The sequence below is a fragment of the Tachyglossus aculeatus genome, chromosome 20 (genome assembly GCF_015852505.1).
Source record: "Tachyglossus aculeatus isolate mTacAcu1 chromosome 20, mTacAcu1.pri, whole genome shotgun sequence".
NCBI lineage: Eukaryota > Metazoa > Chordata > Mammalia > Monotremata > Tachyglossidae > Tachyglossus > Tachyglossus aculeatus.
In genome coordinates this window covers 20673710-20691067 of record NC_052085.1, presented here as the reverse complement: position 1 = coordinate 20691067, position 17358 = coordinate 20673710, and the positions used below count along the sequence as shown (strand labels likewise).

At 46.2% G+C, this 17358-nt stretch overlaps 1 protein-coding gene across 2 annotated transcripts in view; it reads right to left on the bottom strand.

Annotated features, from left to right (window-relative positions):
• The window catches only part of ALKBH8 (alkB homolog 8, tRNA methyltransferase), a 60689-nt gene that overhangs the window by 33612 nt on the left and 9719 nt on the right, over positions 1-17358 (bottom strand). The window contains exons 1-6 of one of the 2 annotated variants that reach the window (XM_038761825.1): positions 10232-10294; positions 9782-9847; positions 4611-4791; positions 2623-2860; positions 1419-1550; positions 756-851 (exon numbers count right to left, since the gene is read on the bottom strand). In XM_038761825.1, the coding sequence (XP_038617753.1) occupies positions 756-851; positions 1419-1550; positions 2623-2860; positions 4611-4745 (601 nt within the window). In that variant the 5' untranslated portion in view covers positions 4746-4791; positions 9782-9847; positions 10232-10294. Of the gene's footprint in view, positions 1-755; positions 852-1418; positions 1551-2622; positions 2861-4610; positions 4792-9781; positions 9848-10231; positions 10295-17358 lie in introns of those variants that run through there. The other variant, XM_038761826.1, reaches the window with a different exon arrangement.

Here is a 17358-nt window from a genome sequence, read left to right as displayed (position 1 = left end):
TGTACATATCTGTAATTTATTTATACTAATGTTTGTCTTCCCCTCTAGATTGCATGCTCGTTGTGGGTTGAGAATGTGTGGGTTTACTGTTATTTTGTGCTCTCCCAAGTGCTTAGTACAGTGCTTTACACATGGTAAGCGCTCAGTAAATAAACACGATTGAATGAGGTTGTGAAAATGAGAAACAGAGACATAGTCCCACAGGAAAGTGAGAAGGCTTTGTTTAGTTTTAAATAATTCCAGCCCTTGGAATTTCATTCAAATATCCCGTGACATATCTCCCTATTATCATGGAATCAAAGAGCTGGAAGTGACTCCAAGAGATTATGTGGTTCAGCCTTCTGACCAAGCAGGAGAATAGTTGTATATGTCCTCTAGACTGTAAGCTTGTTGTGGGCAGGCAATGTATCTATTATATTGCTATATTGTACTCTCCCAAGCACAGTTCAGTAAACGCTGAATAAATACAATAACTATTCTTTCCTTAAACAGCTCCAGAGATGTCCATTGGGCAACCCGTTATAGGATTCTTTACCTTGGTAGGACAGGAAGGTATTTCTTATGCTCTTTCAAATGGAACCACCAACTTTGAAATGGTATGCCCCATTGCTTCAACACCTCATCTGTAAAAAGTACTTTGAAGCACAGAGAAATGTCACTGAACTCCAACTACAAGTTATGATGCCCTGGAACCCCATTTCATATCGAGCATTTGTGAGTGAATTGTACAGCCGGTATTTCTAATAGTTTCTCACCTCCAGGTAAAGGCTTATCTTTGTCTATGTTGTTATTGTCATAGCGAAATTCATATCCATAATGCTTTACTCTTCGGTGCTTTAAGGATTTCTGAGCTGCTGAAAGGAAAAACAAGTAAATACAGTGAACTCTTTAAAAAGCTATTGAATCTGTGTCAAGTGATTAGAGTTAACTCTTTCCAAGGATAAGCATTAGGAACAGGCATTATTTAGAAACCACCTCCTTTGTTTTCAAAGCTCATTTCACTATTTTTATATTCATTGGTCATTCAACTCTAAAACTGCCATCATTAAGATTTTACCAAGTGACTACATAAATGATAAATGCACATATCACTCAGATAGCTAACAAAGTGGACAAGATCCATTCAACAGATTTCCTAGAAGCATTTCAGTTACTGCTACAGTGCCCTAAAATTCTCTGTAAATTTTCATTCAAACCAACTAATGACAAAATTTCACGTAATATCACCAAGCAGCTCCTACTAAATTACTGCAGTGTGAGACTGAATTTAAGTGATAATTTTTCCACACTGGCAAGCATCTGAAATCACCGTTGGGCGGTTGGTTTATTTTCTGAAGGTACACATGAGGAAACAAAAACAAATATGAACCATTTTGTTGGATCAGCCCACCAATGAAGCTCGTGACTTTTTCACTTACCATTTTGATTGACTGCATCTTCAGCCCAATCAATCCCTTCCAGTAACATTTTCTCCTCCTCGGGAGAGACAACTTCTTCAACTATCAAGAGGCCTGGAGGAAATGCAGGAGGCCCCTGATCTTTCCAATATACTGGAGACAGAAAAACAAAATAACCCAACTCAGAAAAACCAATTATAATTGGGACACAAGGTAGTCTTTCACACAGGAAATAGGCAAAAGACTAATAAATCAGAAACACATTGAATGTTGACTCATACTGAATATTGAACATATTGAATCCAGTGAAACAGTATCAATCAATCAATCAATGGTATTCACTGAATGCTTATTGTGTGCACAGTGTTGGACTAAGCAATTGAGAGAGCAGAATACACAGAAGTGGTATCAGAGAGGATTTAGTTGTAAATTAATTTGAAAAGGATTGGAGCACTTTTCTAATCTCACTGGGGAAACAAAACTACTCAAACTTTCAAAAGTTGCCTATAATTTGTCCTCTGAAGCAGGGCCAAATATTTCTCAGTAATTTCATACAGGAATTTTTAATTTTCCTAGGAACTTCATACTTGGGCACCACTAGCTATAGGACCTGTTGTTTATCAAGAAAAATATCTGCCAAGTAATAAGTAAATCTAAGAAAATGTCAGTATCAGTACAAGGAATAAACTGCCTCATTTTATCTTTCAAGTGGCTTCAGACATTCATTCAAGACTGGTTGGGGCCTCAAGAATAGTGAAATATGATTAGAATCTATGCTTACAAAATCAACGGGACTTCAGAAATTGTAGTAATATGCCCCCACAAGTCCTTGGAGGGGAACAGAGGAATAGGAGAATAATTCTTTGGAAATATTTCTGGCAGAAATGACCAGTGGAAAATGAATTGTTATTCCGAAACTAATTCCATAAAAATGAGCCCCTTAAAACACAAATGAGAGCCATTTGCTCAAAATAAGAGCCCCTTGAAGTCTGTGGACACTCGATAAATAGTCACTGAATGGAATGCGCTGTCAGCGAGCAGAGCCAAATGAACGGATTTGGTGAACAAAGCCGAGGTATACCAGAACTGGTTGATTTATTCCCCTCTGTCTCCATTTCAGAAGCACAAAAATCCCACAGCCATTTTTGGCATAAAGAAGATCATCAAGGGCTAAGGCCACGCACCAATAAAACCAACTGAATCACAAATAGTGAGAAATCGGTACCTTTTTCCACATAGTTCAAATACAGGGTGATGTTCTGTCCAAAATCATCCACCATCTCCTGCCCATTAAGGGTATCATAGGCTGTTTTGGATTCTTCCCTGGCTCCATATGTCACAAACGAGTAGGGTTTGTTTGGCGGCATTAAGAGAGCTTCCACGGATCCACATTTCTCTAATATCCTAAGGAGTTGGTTCCTTCTGACACCATTGCCGAGTCCTCCGTTGGCAACAACCAAGCTCTAATGAAGAAAGTGATATTATCAACAAAGATGTTTACCTGTAAATGTCTCTCATCCATGCCCAACGATGTAAAGGATAAAATGAACGATTAACCCTAATTGGTCACTATTTGAATTGATATCCCGTAAAATATTCACAAATCAAACAACTTGATACTTCAAGACATAAACAATTAATATCTGAATGCAAAACACAGCTTGTGTTCTCACTGCCCTGTGGCCGTGGACACATCACTTCACTTCTCTGGACCTCGGTTACCTCATCTGTAAAACGGGGATTAAGACTGTGAGCTCTTTGGGGGACAGGGATTTGCTTGTATCCACCCCGGTGTTTAGTACAGTGTCTGGCACATAGTAAGCGCTCAACAGTAGAAAGAGCCTGGGCTTTGGAGTCAGAGGTCATGGGTTCACATTCCGGCTCTGCCACTTGTCAGCTGTGTGACTTTGGGCAAGTCAATTTCTCTGGGCCTCAGTTCCCTCATCTGTAAAATGGGGATTGAGGCTGTGAGCCCCACGTGGGGCAACCTGATTGCCCTGTATTACCCCAGTGCTTAGAACAGTGCCCAGCACATAGTAAGCACTTAACAAATACCATCATCATTATTATTATTATTATTATTATTATTATTATTATTATTATTACCTCCATCTCGTTGCCAGCCTCATATTCACACCCTTCCTTTGCCCTGGAACTCTCTTCTCCCTTCACACATGACCAATCATCACTCTCCCCACCATCAAAGTCTTATTAAAGTCACATCTCCTCCACGAGGCCTCCCTGACTAAACGCTCACTTCCCCACCTCTCCATCCCTTCTGGATCATCTAGGTATTCAATCGCATTTCGATCATCTATGCATTTGGATCTGTATCCTCTAAGTGCTTGATATTCACTCACCTTCAGCCTGAAAGCACTTGGGTACCTCTCCGTAATTTATTTTAATGTCTGTCTCTCACTTTAGACTGTAAGCTCTTGGTGGGCAGGGAACATGTCTACCATGTATTGAACTCTACCAAGCGTTTAGTAATAATAATAATTTTGGTATTTGTTAATGTGTACAATGCTGTACATACGTAAGTGCTCAGTAAGTACTACTGGTTGAATGAATGATTAAAAGGAGCTTTAAATATGGGAAATGTGTGTTTTATAATACCTCTCGCTTGGATTCCTCTGAGCCCTGGGGAGAGTCAGGAGACTCAATCCCTGCCCTCAAAATGCTTAAGATCTAGTGAAAGCCTGCTGAATGTACACCGTGACCTCAGATCTTTCTAGCTTACTCCCCTTCTTAGGCCATTCGTTCTTTCGATGAACATCTTGTTTTGTGAGCATTCCTCTTAAACTAAGAGGAAGTCCCATTTTAGGAGGAAAAATGATTCTAACATACCTTCGGGTCCAAATTCCTTAGTCACAGCTTCCTCCCGCTCTCAAAAACCACCCGGATGAGAGCTCAGTTCTACAAGACTGAAGGTACAGGAAGGAGTCCGCCTATTAGGTTAGCAAATCCAAACTGGTGTCATCATTTTACCTCATGTTTACCCAGGCCATGGCTAGATCATTAGATTCCTTCTTTTTCCCTTCACATATCCAGTAGGTTCACAAAGGTTAGTGTTAGGTTAAGTTACACTGTAATAGGTTAGACTGTAATAGTGTATGTAATGTAGTGTAATAGTGTAATACAGTCTAACTCACATAGGTTAGACTGTAATAGTGTATGTAATATTCAAATGATAATAAATAATTTCAAAAAAACCTGGGTGACGTGAGAAACGCTCTCGATGCCTTCATGTCGCAACAAAGTGTTTCTGGCTTTGGCCTGCTTCCTCAGGAATTTCTTCTCCATTTTACTAAGTTTCAAATGACTTTGATTGGGGGTGTTCAATTCCATACTGGCAGTGCAGGAAAACGCAAACAGAACATGGATCTTGAAAGGCCTGAAAACACAATCGTAAAGAGAATGTTCATGTGCAGATTTTACATTGGCTGATTTTCAAAAACACATTAGAGTTTCCCTTTACTACATAGCTACATAAAAAAGAGTCAGAAAAAATGGATAACAGAACCACATGGGTAGCAGGTGAAAGCAATATCAATCCGCAGTATTTGCTGAGTGTCTATTGAATGTAGGGAGATCACAATAAAGGTACAAGATCCCTTTGTCTTAAAAATGGTATTCGTTTTGAACGAGTCCACGTCCCACATGGGGCTCGAAGTCTAAATCACGATTTTTAAGATGAGCCAAGTGAGGCGCAGAGAAGTGAAGTGATTTGCCCAAGTTCACACAGCAGCAGACAAGTAGAGGTTGGATTAGAACCCCGGTCCTTCCCAGGTCCAGGCTCTATTCACTAGGCCATGCTGCTTATTATGATCCCAGCCCAGAGAACTGTTTTCATACATTAGAAAGTACAAATATGCCTTACAGATTTGTAAAGCCGGGCTAATTTTCCCAATTAAAAGAAAATTGCACAAATGAATCTATGGCATTCATGGAGCACTGCATGCAGAGTGCTGTCATAGATGGAAACATACTGAGACCGTAATGTCACCAATACGTTGGAGAGCCACTGAGGAAAATCACTACAAAGCAGAAGAGTCAGATTACTGCACTAACGCTAAATTAATTTTGTTCTGGCAAATTACTTTTGCATGGAATTTATAAAGTGCTTACTTTGTGCTGAGCACTGTTCTAAGCACTGGGGCACATACCAGTCAATCAGGTGGGGCACAGTCCCTAAACCACATGGGTTTATAATCCAAGCAGGAAAGAGAACAGCCCCATTTCACGGGCGAGGCAACTGAGGCACAGAGAAGCAAACCCTGTCCTCTCCCTGACTTTCTCGTCACCGTAGACGGCACTACCATCCTTCCCGTCTCACGAGCCCGCAACCTTGGTGTCATCCTCGACTCCGCTCTCTAGTCCACCCCACACATCCAATCCGTCACCAAAACCTGCCAGTCTCACCTCCACAACATCGCCAAGATCCGCCCTTTCCTCCCCATCCAAACCGCTACCTTGCTGGATCAATCTCTCATCCTATCCCGACTGGATTACTGCATCAGCCCCCTCTCTGATCTCCCAGCCTCCTGTCTCTCCCCGCTTCAGTCTAAACTTCACTCTGATGCCCTGATTATCTTTGTACAGAAACGGTCTGGGCGTGTCACTCCCCTCCTCAAAAATCTCCAGTGGTCGCCTGTCAACCTTCAAATCAAGCATAAACCCCTCACCCTGGGCTTCAAGGCTGTCCATCACCTCGCCCCCTCCTACCTCACCCCCCTTCTCTCCTTCTCCAGCCCAGCCTGCACCCTCCGCTCCTCTGCTGCCGCTAACCTCCTGACTGCGCCTCATTCTCGCCTGTCCCGCCATCGACCCCTGGCCCATGTCCTACCTCTGGCCGGGAATGCCTCTGTCTTCAAATCCACCAAACTAGCACAGATTCCCCCCATCAAAGCCCTACTGAGAGCTCACCTCCTCTAGGAGGCCTTCCCAGACTGAGCCCCCCACTCCTCCTCTCCTCCCTATCGCCCCCGTTCCCACAGCACTTGTGTATATTTGTATGTACTTATTACTCTATTTGTATTGTTAATGATGTGTATATAGCTCTAATTCTATTTATTCTGATGGTATTGACACCTGTCTACTTGTTTTGTTTTGTTGTCTGTCTCCCCCTTCTAGACTGTGAGCCCACTGTTGGGTAGGGACCGTCTCTATATGATGCCGATTTGTACTTCCCAAGCACTTAGTATAGTGCTCTGCACACAGTAAGCGCAATAAATACAACTGAGCCCCTTCCTTCCTCTCCCCCTCGTCCCCCTCTCCATCCCCCCCATCTTACCTCCTTCCCTTCCCCACAGCACCTGTATATATGTATATATGTTTGTACATATTTTTTACTCTATTTATTTTATTTGTACATATCTATTCTATTTATTTTATTTTGTTAGTATGTTTGGTTTTGTTCTGTTTCCCCCTTTTAGACTGTGAGCCCACTGTTGGGTAGGGACTGCCTCTATATGTTGCCAATCTGTACTACCCAAGCGCTTAGTACAGTGCTCTGCACATAGTAAGCGCTCAATAAATACGATTGATGATGATGATGATGACTGAATGAATGAATGAATGGCCTTCCCCAGGGTCACCCAGCGGGCAATTGGCCGTACTAGGATTAGAACCCAGGTCCTTTGACTCCCAAGCCCACGATCTCTTCACTAGGTTATGCTGCTTTTGAGTTCAGCTCTATATTACCACCCTTCAAAAAGCTGAACTCACTGCAGTTGCACAGTTTCCTGCCTACAGAAGATAGAGAAATGTGTTTGCAGGCTGGAAAAAGAAGACTGAATTTACTGGTGTGCAGCTAGTTGGCCTATTTCCCAGCAGATGGAGCATGGCGATCACATAATCCCATTTTCTGGTTCAAACTAAAAATATAAAACCATCGAGAAAGCACACTGAATAGAATAATAATAATAATAAAGGCATTTATTAAGCGCTTACTATGTGCAAAGCACTGTTCTAAGCACTGGGAAGTTTACAAGGTGATCAGGTTGTCTCAGTCTTAATCCCCATTTTACAGATGAGGTAACTGAGGCACAGAGAAGTTAAGCGACTTGCCCAAAGTCACACAGCTGACAAGTGGCGGAGCCGGGATTTGAACCAATGACCTCTGACTCCCAAGGCCGTGCTCTTTCCACCGAGCCATGCTGCTTCCCAGCCATCCCTGATGAAACACTCTCCTTTTAGAGTCTGTTCCCCAAGGGACTATTTAACTTTAATCCCAGTTATTTTTTTCAGGGCTCTCGCTCTGAGATCAGGCTGTTCAATTTACCTCATCCCTTCTGGGATGATACCCTCAGTGGCAGCGTTGCCAGAGAAAATGCACATTTTCAAACTACAGCCTGGAAAATAGAGTCGGGCTCCTTCTGTAGCCCATTGCCATTTGGGCTGAGGGAGTGTGTTTGCTGTTGTATTCTCCCAAGTGCTTAGTACAGTGCTCTGCGCTCAATAAATACGACAATGAATGACAGTCGGCTGGATGCTTTTGAGCTGTTTTTGCAGCAGAAGTAATGGGCTTCCCTGAGCCATCCACACTCAATCAATCAATCACATTTATTGAGTGCTTACTATGTGCAGAGCATCATACTAAGCGCTTGGGAGAGTACACTATAAAAATAAACAGACGCATTCTCATCCCAGGTTCCTCTGAACATGGGGTCCACCTGGGAGCTATGCAACTAAGCCAGGAGCTGAGGCTGAGTGTTTTGTTTCCAAATGATAATAATAATAACAATAACAATAATAATGCTATTTGTTAAGCACTTACCATGTGCCAGGCACTGTACTAAGCACTGGGGTGGATACAGGCAAATCGGGTTGGACACAGTCCCTGTCCCACATGGGGCTCACAGTCTCGATCTCCATTTTACAGATGAGGTAACTGAGGCCCGGAGAAGTGAAAAAAGTAGACAAGTAGACTATGCCATGCTGTTTCTCTACAAATACTGGAATGTCTGGGATAAAATGGGAACAATGGCCTTCCTACCCCGGAGCCTTGGAGCAGCATCTCGGACACCCAAACAGCAGCAGAAACCACTGTGCCCTCACCCAATTCACAACCACTGCTGAGTGTGAAATTCCAAGTGGCTTAGTCAAGGTCAGGGTGTTGCCAATTTGTACTTCCCGAGCGCTTAGTACAGTGCTCTGCACACAGTAAGCGCTCAATAAATATGAACTGAACTAATGAATACCTGTACCCTTCTTCCCTGACTTATTTCCTACCTCCCCACACCTCTAGACTGTAAGCTTGCTGTAAGCGGAGAATGGGACCGTTTATTGTTATAATGTACCCTTCCAAGCGTGTAGTATGGTGCTTTGCATTCGGTAGGCACTCAATAAAAATGACTGAATGAATTATACCCTTTACTGATTGATTAGGGCTTTTACACGTTCTTGCAAAAACTAGGGGAAAAGCCAAAACAAAACAAATAATGCCACAACAAAATACACCAATGTCCCTTGTGCAGCTAGGCAGAGGAGAGCCAGAAAATGGGAGGAGCATCAGAGCAGGGCAGACGTTAGCCAAGGTAGTCACTTCCAGGGGCATTCATTCATTCATTCAATCGTATTTATTGAGTGCTTACTGTGTGCGGAGCACTGTACTAAGCGCTTGGGAAGTACAAGTTGGCAACATATAGAGACGGTCCCTACTCAACAGTGGGCTCATGGAGCATCACGAGAAGGACATTCCTATGGGGCAACTGTCTAACTGAGAAGCCACCCCTGACTAGCAATCAGTGGTATTTACTGAGGGCTTACTGTGTGCAGAGCATTGTACTAAGCGCTTGAAAGAGTACAATACAATAGAGTTGACAGACGTGTTCCCTGGGCAGAGATTGTCACTCTCTATTGTTGTACTGTACTTTCCCAACCTAAAAAATGAAAAACTCAACCTACGCACCCAGCCTGGCTCAGTGGAAGGAGCATGGGCTTTGGAGTCAGAGGTCATGGGTTCAAATCCCGGTTCTGCCAATTGTCAGCTGGGTGACTTTGGGCAAGTCACTTAACTTCTCTGTGCCTCAGTTCCCTCATCTGTAAAATGGGGATTAAGACTGTGAGCCAACCTGATCACCTTGTAACCTCCCCAGCGCTTAGAACGGTGCTTTGCACATAGTAAGTGCTTAATAAATGCCATTATTCATTCATTCAATTGTATTTATTGAGCGCTTACTGTGTGCAGAGCACTGTACTTTGCGCTTGGGAAGTACAAGTTGGCAACATATAGAGACGGTCCCTACCCAACAGTGGGCTCACATTATTATTATTATTATTATTATTATTAGCCAGGGATCCAAGTGTGAGGAAGGCACATTTTCCCCAGAGCCATCTTTTCTGGGTCAAGCCAGTAGAAGATTAAAAGAGACACGTCTTACCCTGCTTATTTGTCCTTCTGTTGCCTGGATCCACTCTGACACTGTTGCTGAGTGAGGCTCTCCCTACTGAAGTACAAAAAAATTGGTATTTAGAAGGGATTTGGCAGTGTGAGTGCAAGTCGAAGATATACTTTTTTTCTGCAAGGTCACATGGAACCAAACGGACTTTTAAACCTATTTGTGAAACTTAAGCCCTATTGCGTTGTCATAAAATGAGCTGATTTCTGTGCCCTTGGCCTATTTTGAATCCCTGGGTGGGTTACTGTCATCTGACCGCAGCCCCCTTTTTAATTACGCCTGGTGCCCTCTGTGCCAACGCTGAGAAACGGTAGCCTGTGTTCAATACATTTTTTTCCCGGCAATTTTTTCAAGCTGAATGAACTGCTTGAACACTTTAGAGAATCATCATCACAATAATAGGAATCATCGTGGTAACCATTAAGCACTTACTCTGTGCCAAGCCCTGCAATCAGTGCCAGAGTCGATAGAAGACGCTCGGGTTGGATGGGGGCTCACAGTCTAAATAAGAAACAGTACTGGGTGAAAGAGTAGTTGGACCCAATCCATGTCCCACTTGGGAGTCCGTCTGGGGAGGCCACCAGGCTGAGAGGGGCACCCTGCAGCCCCCCGGCCTATCTCCCCCCGCCCCCTGCAGCCCCCATTCCTGCCTCCCCCCATCCCAGGAGCCCCCATTTCTGCTTCCCCCTTCCCTGCAGCCTCGCTCTATCCCAGGAATCTCCCTGCCTCCCTCCCCCCGGCCTGCAGCCTCCCTGCATCCCCCTATCTTCCCCCCATCCCAGCAGCCTCCCTGCCTTCCTCCTCCCCTGCAGCTTCCCATGCCTCCCCCATCCCAGGAGCCTCCCTTCCTTCCTCCCCCCTTCCTGCAGCCTCTCTGCCTCCACCTTATCCCAGGACCCCCATTTCTGCTTCCCCCATCCCTGCAGCCTCCCTGCCTCTCTTCCCACATCCCAGGAGCCCCCATTTCTGCTTCCCCCGCATCCCTGCCTCTCTCGCCCCCCTATCCCCTATCCCGGTTCCGCCACTTGTCAGCTGTGTGTCTTTGGGCAAGTCGCTTCACTTCTCTGTGCCTCAGTTACCTCATCTGGAAAATGGGGATTAAGACTGTGAGCCCCACGTGGGACAACCCGATCACCTTGTCACTGTGTGACTTTGGGCAAGTCACTTCACTTCTCTGGGCCTCAGTTACCTCATCTGGAAAATGGGGATTGACCGTGAGCCCCCCGTGGGACAACTTGATCACCCTGTAACCTCCCCAGCGCTTAGAACAGTGCTTTGCACATAGTAAGTGCTTAATAAATGCTATCATAAATAAATAAATATCCCAGGAGCCCTCTTTTCTGGTTCCCCCCATCCGTGCAGCTTCCCTGCCTGTCTCTCCCCCCATCCCAGGAGCCCCCATTTCTGCTTCCCCCGCATCCCTGAAGCCTCCCTGCCTCTCTCCCCCCATCCCAGGAGCCCCCATTTCTGCATCCCCCGCATCCCTGCAGCCTCCCTGCCTCCCTCTCCCCTATCCCAGGAGCCCCCTTTTCTGCTTCTCCCATCCTGCAGCTTCCCTGCCTCTCTCTGCCCCCTATCCCAGGAGCCCCCATTTCTGCTTCCCTGCTCCCTGCAGCCTCCCTGCCTCCCTCCCCCCATCCCAGGAGCCCCCTTTTCTGCTTCCCCCCATCCTTGCAGCCTCCCTGCCTCTCTCCCTCCATCCCAAGAGCCCCCATTTCTGCTTCCCCCATCCCTGTAGCCTCCTTGCCTCTCTCCCCCATCCCAGGAGCCCCCATTTCTGCTTCCCCCCATCCCTGCGGCCTCCCTCCCTCCCTCCCTCCTCCCTATCCCAGGAGCCCCCTTCTCTGCTTCCCCCCTCCCTGCAGCCTCCCTCTATCCCAGGAATCTCCCTGCCTCCCTGCCTCCCCCCAGGAGCCTCCCTGCCTCCCCCCTAACCCAGGGGTCCCCATTTCTGCTTCCCCCCATCCCTGCAGCCTCCCTGCCTCTCTCCCCCCATCCCAGGGGCCCCCATTTCTGCTTCCCCCGCATCCCTGCAGCCTCCCTGCCTCTCTCCCCCCTATCCCAGGAGCCCCCATTTCTGCTTCCCCCCCATCCCTGCAGCCTCCCTGCCTCCCTCCCCCCTATCCCAGGAGCCTCCATGTCTGCTTCCCCCCATCCCTGCAGCCTCCCTCCCTCCATCCTCCCTAACCCAGGAGCCCCCTTCTCTGCTTCCCCCCTCCCTGCAGCCTCCCTCTATCCCAGGAATCTCCCTGCCTCCCTGCCTCCCCCCAGGAGCCTCCCTGCCTCCCCCCTATCCCAAGAGTCCCCATTTCTGCTTCCCCCCATCCCTGCAGCCTCCCTGCCTCTCTCCCCCCATCCCAGGAGCCCCCTTTTCTGCTTCCCCCCATCCCTGCAGCCTCCCTGCCTCTCTCCCCCCTATCCCAGGAGCCCCCATTTCTGCTTCCCCCCCATCCCTGCAGCCTCCCTGCCTCCCTCCCCCCCTATCCCAGGAGCCTCCATGTCTGCTTCCCCCCATCCCTGCAGCCTCCCTCCCTCCATCCTCCCTAACCCAGGAGCCCCCTTCTCTGCTTCCCCCCCTCCCTGCAGCCTCCCTCTATCCCAGGAATCTCCCTGCCTCCCTGCCTCCCCCCAGGAGCCTCCCTGCCTCCCCCCTATCCCAGGAGCCCCCATTTCTGCTTCCCCCCATCCCTGCAGCCTCCCTGCCTCTCTCCCCCCATCCCAGGGGCCCCCATTTCTGCTTCCCCCGCATCCCTGCAGCCTCCCTGCCTCTCTCCCCCCATCCCAGGAGCCCCCATTTCTGCTTCCCCCCCCATCCCTGCAGCCTCCCTGCCTCCCTCCCCCCTATCCCAGGAGCCTCCATGTCTGCTTCCCCCCATCCCTGCAGCCTCCCTCCCTCCATCCTCCCTATCCCAGGAGCCCCCTTCCCTGCTTCCCCCCCTCCCTGCAGCCTCCCTCTATCCCAGGAATCTCCCTGCCTCCCCCCAGGAGCCTCCCTGCCTCTCCCCCCCATCCCAGGAGCCCCCATTTCTGCTTTCCCCCCCCAATCCCTGCAGCCTCCCTGCCTCCCCCCCATCCCAGGAGGCCCCATTTCTGCTCCCCCTAGGCGGGCTCACGTTAGGCCGGGGCGGGCGGCCATGTTGGCAGGAAAGGGGGGTAACGGGACTACAACTCCCATGAGCCCCCGGGGCCTCACCCGCCCCTTCCCACAATCCTCTGCTCTCCCGCCTCAGCCCGCCTCCTCCTTTTCAGCCCACCTCCTCCTCCATTAATAAGAATAGTAATAGTGGCATTAGGAAGCACTTACTCTGTGCAAAGCCCCGTTGTAAGCGCTGGGGAGGTTCCAAGGTGATCAGGTCGACCCACGCGGGGGGGGCTCACAGTCTTCATCCCCATTTTACAGATGAGGTCACTGAGGCACAGAGAAGTTAATGATAATGATGGCATTTATTAAGCGCTTACTCTGTGCAAAGCCCCGTTCTAAGCGCTGGGGAGGTTACAACGTGATCAGGTTGTCCCACGGCGGGGGCCTCACAGTCTTAATCCCCATTTTACAGATGAGGTCACTGAGGCACAGAGAAGTGAAGTGACTTGCCCAAGGTCACCCGTCTTTTAGACTGTGAGCCCACTCTTTTAGACTGTGAGCCCACTGTTGGGTAGGGACTGTCTTTATATGTTGCCAACTTGTACTTCCCAAGCGCTTAGTACAGTGCTCTGCACACAGTAAGCGCTCAATAAATACGATTGATTGATCTGACAATTGGCAGAGCTGAATAATGCTAAGCGCTTACTACGTGCCAGGCAACGTACTAAGCACTGGGGTGGACACCAATCAATCAATCAATCGTATTTATTGAGCACTTACTGTGTGCTGAGCACTGTACTAAGCGCTTGGGAAGTGCAGCAAATCGGGTTGGACACAGTCCCCTGTGGGGCTCACAGTCTCACTTCCCGTTTTACAGATGAGGCCCAGAGAAATGAAGTGCCTTACCCAAGGTCACACAGCAGACAAGTGGGATTGGAACCCACCATCTGAGTCCTAGGCCTGAGTTCTAGTCCTGAATGCCGTGCTCTATCAACTACGCCATTATGCTTCTTGAGAGTAGGGGGTACAATCAATCAATCAATCAAACGTATTTATTGAGCACTTACTATGTGCAGAGCACTGTACTAAGCGCTTGGGAAGTAGATCGAGGGGCACAGTGAGAATATTAGCATTAGAGGAGTGAAGTCTTAATTCCCATTTTACAGATGAGGGAACTGAGGCACAGAGAAGTGAGGCGACTTGCCCAACGTCACACAGCAGACAGCGGAGGCAGGATGAGAGTGCTCTGTGCACTATGCCATGCTGCTTCTTAAGCACTTAGTATGAGTCAATCAAGCGCTTAGTACAGTGCTCTGCACACAATAATAATGATGGTATTTGTTAAGCACTTAGTATGTCAATCAAGCGCTTAGTACAGTGCTCTGCACACAATAATAATGATGGCATTTCTTAAGCGCTTACTATGTGCAAAGCACTGTTCTAAGCGCTGGGGGGGATACAAGGTGATCAGGTTCTCCCTCGTGGGGTTCACAGTCTTAATCCCCATTTTACAGATGAGGCAACTGAGGCACAGAGAAGTGAAGCGACTTGCCCAAGGTCACACAGCAGACAGGGGAGGCAGGATGAGAGTGCTCTGTCCACTATGCCATGCTGCTTCTTAAGCACTTAGTATGAGTCAGTCAAGTGCTTAGTACAGTGCTCTGCACACAATAATAATGATGGTATTTGTTAAGCGCTTACTATGTGCAAAGCACTGTTCTAAGCGCTGGGGGGGATACAAGGTGATCAGGTTGTCCCTCGTGGGGCTCACAGTCTTAATCTCCATTTTACAGATGAGGTAACTGAGGCACAGAGAAGTGAAGTGACTTGCCCAACGTCACACAGCTGACAATTGGCAGAGCTAGCAATAAATACCACTGAATGAATGAATGAATCATCATTGTTCTAAAAACTGAGTAAATACAAATTAATCAGGGTGGAAGCAATCCCTGTTTCTCACGGGGCTCACAATCAAGTATTGATTCACGTAGTCAAGTATTGAATCCCCATTATACAGTTGAGGAAACCGAGGCACAGAGAAGTAGCTTGCCCAAGGTCACAAAGCTGACCAGTGGCAGAGTCAGAATTAGAATCCAGGTCCTCTGACTCTCGGGCCCGTGCACTTTCCACTAAGGACAACTCCTTCTCGTGTACGGAGTTAATAATAAGCCCACTGTTGGGCAGGGACTGTCTCTATATGTTGCCAATTTGTACTTCCCAAGCGCTTAGTACAGTGCTCTGCACACAGTAAGCGCTCAATAAATACGATTGATGATGATGATAATAATAATGATGGTATTTGTGAAGCGCTTACTATGTGCCAAGCACCACCCTAAGCGTTGGGCTAGATACAAGGTAATCAGGTTGTCCCACGTGGGGCTCACAGTCTTAATCCCCATGTTCCAGATGAGGTAACTGAGGCACAAGAAGTGAAGTGACTTGCCCAAAGTCACACAGCAGACAAGTGGCAGAGGCGGGATTAGAACTCACAACCTCTGACTCCCAAGCCCGGGCTCTTGCCACTAAGGTAAACCTTTTGAGTTTTGTGCTATTGTTGCTCTCCCGAGGACTTAGTGCAGTGTTTTGCACACAATAGACGCTAATTAAATTCCACTGACTGATAACACCAATTTTAGTCGAAAATTCATGAACCAAGGATTGACACAGTTAAACCCAATAGATGGCAGTGTTATATGCACAGAAAAAATAATAAAGTACTGGATTATTACGCACAGAGTTACTTGGGAGTGTTTATCTCTTCCGAATGTTTTCTACTGTTTTCTATTTAAAGGGTATCCTTATTTTGGTCCATACCTGTATCCCCTCACCCTGTATTTATTAAAATCCATGACTTCTCTTCTGTATGGCTCCTTTTAAAACCAATTATTCAACTGGGCAATCTTTTCTTCCCTCAGACTTCTGCCATAAACTTTGTATTTTCCAGAAAGCCCTTCCAATCTCTTTTAGCTCTTCCAGTTATCCAAAAGAATAAAGGTGGGGGAAAACTTGGCGATTACAATTTGCGTTCAGACATCTGGCTTTTCAAATCTGTACCATTATATCACCCGACCCGGAAAAACCTCATCCAGAACTGGTTACACGAGCAGCGGCAGGAAGGCCGTTCTAGATCATCACTTGGAACGTGAAAATTTATCTGTGGCAATTTTAGATATAATTAAGGAACCCTGTATGTCATAGAGTCTCGGGGTTACTCAAGTCTGCACGTTGATCATTCTAGCAAAGTGTGATATTAAATGGCCAAAACTAAACTACAGAATAAACATGCACTCTATTATTAACCCTAGGTGGGAATTAAAAAGACAGTTTGAAAAAAATTATAATTATTGATTATAGAATAATTAACTCTCCCTCCACTCATAAGATTTTCTCTGAATACAATGTAATGTGGTCAAATGTTCTGCTAATAGAACAAGAGGAAAAAGCATCATCAATGACCAATAATTGGGCAGAAATCATTTCCACTATAAAATAGGTAATATATTTCAGAGTCAAACATTCAGATTCAATTCCACAGAAATGTTTTACAAGTATAATTTTAGTATTTGCAAGCTTCCATTCTTCCAAGTAGAGTTTAATGACATGTTTGCAGATTGTATCTACCCCAGCGCTTAGTACTGGCACATAGTAAGCACGTAATGAATACCACAATTGTTATTAGTAGTAGTAGTAATGATAATGATACTACTACTACTACTACTAATAATAATAATAATAAAGGCTGGTCCCTTCATTCATTCATTCAATCGTATTTATTGAGTGCTTACTGTGTGCAGTGCATTGTACTAAGCTCTTGGGAAGTTCAATTCAGCCTTGATTACCCCTTTTGATTTTTGTTGTTTTCCTCCCATGACTAGTGCAAGGAGCCTACTCCTATCAAATGTTGGATAAAACTACCACATTTTCTTTGATTTTAATTCCAGAAGATGAATAATACATTAAACCCTGAAATGCCACTATTGTCCAGCAAGTGGTTTTATATAATGCATTATTCCCTGAGTTTCAAGCGATGAAAAATGCCATGAGTCCGCAGGGTAGAATGAGGACAGGGTAAGGAAGGAAGAGCTGACTCGATTGTGAGATTTTACCACAAAGCCCAAAGTGTAAGTGATAGAATTGAAAAGGAGAGAATTAAAATATTTCTTTTGAAAGAATCAAAGGGAAGCTAGCAGATTTACTCTTCAGGATGTTCAAGAAGACTGAGGTTGCCGAAGTAATGGAAATGCCAAAAATGAGAAAAAATGGAACCAAGGAAATCTAGGCCAGTGGTTCTTAAATGTGGCACGGATGAATTTTTTTTCTAAATCAAGACAACAAATTTTATTTACTAAGTGTTCTAGTAGGTTCTAATTCACCTAGAATCTTTAAATTTAAAACCAAGCAAGCTCTGCATGGTCAGGGATCATGACTACCAACTCTATTGTATTATACTTTCCCAAGTGCTTAGTCCAGCGCTTAG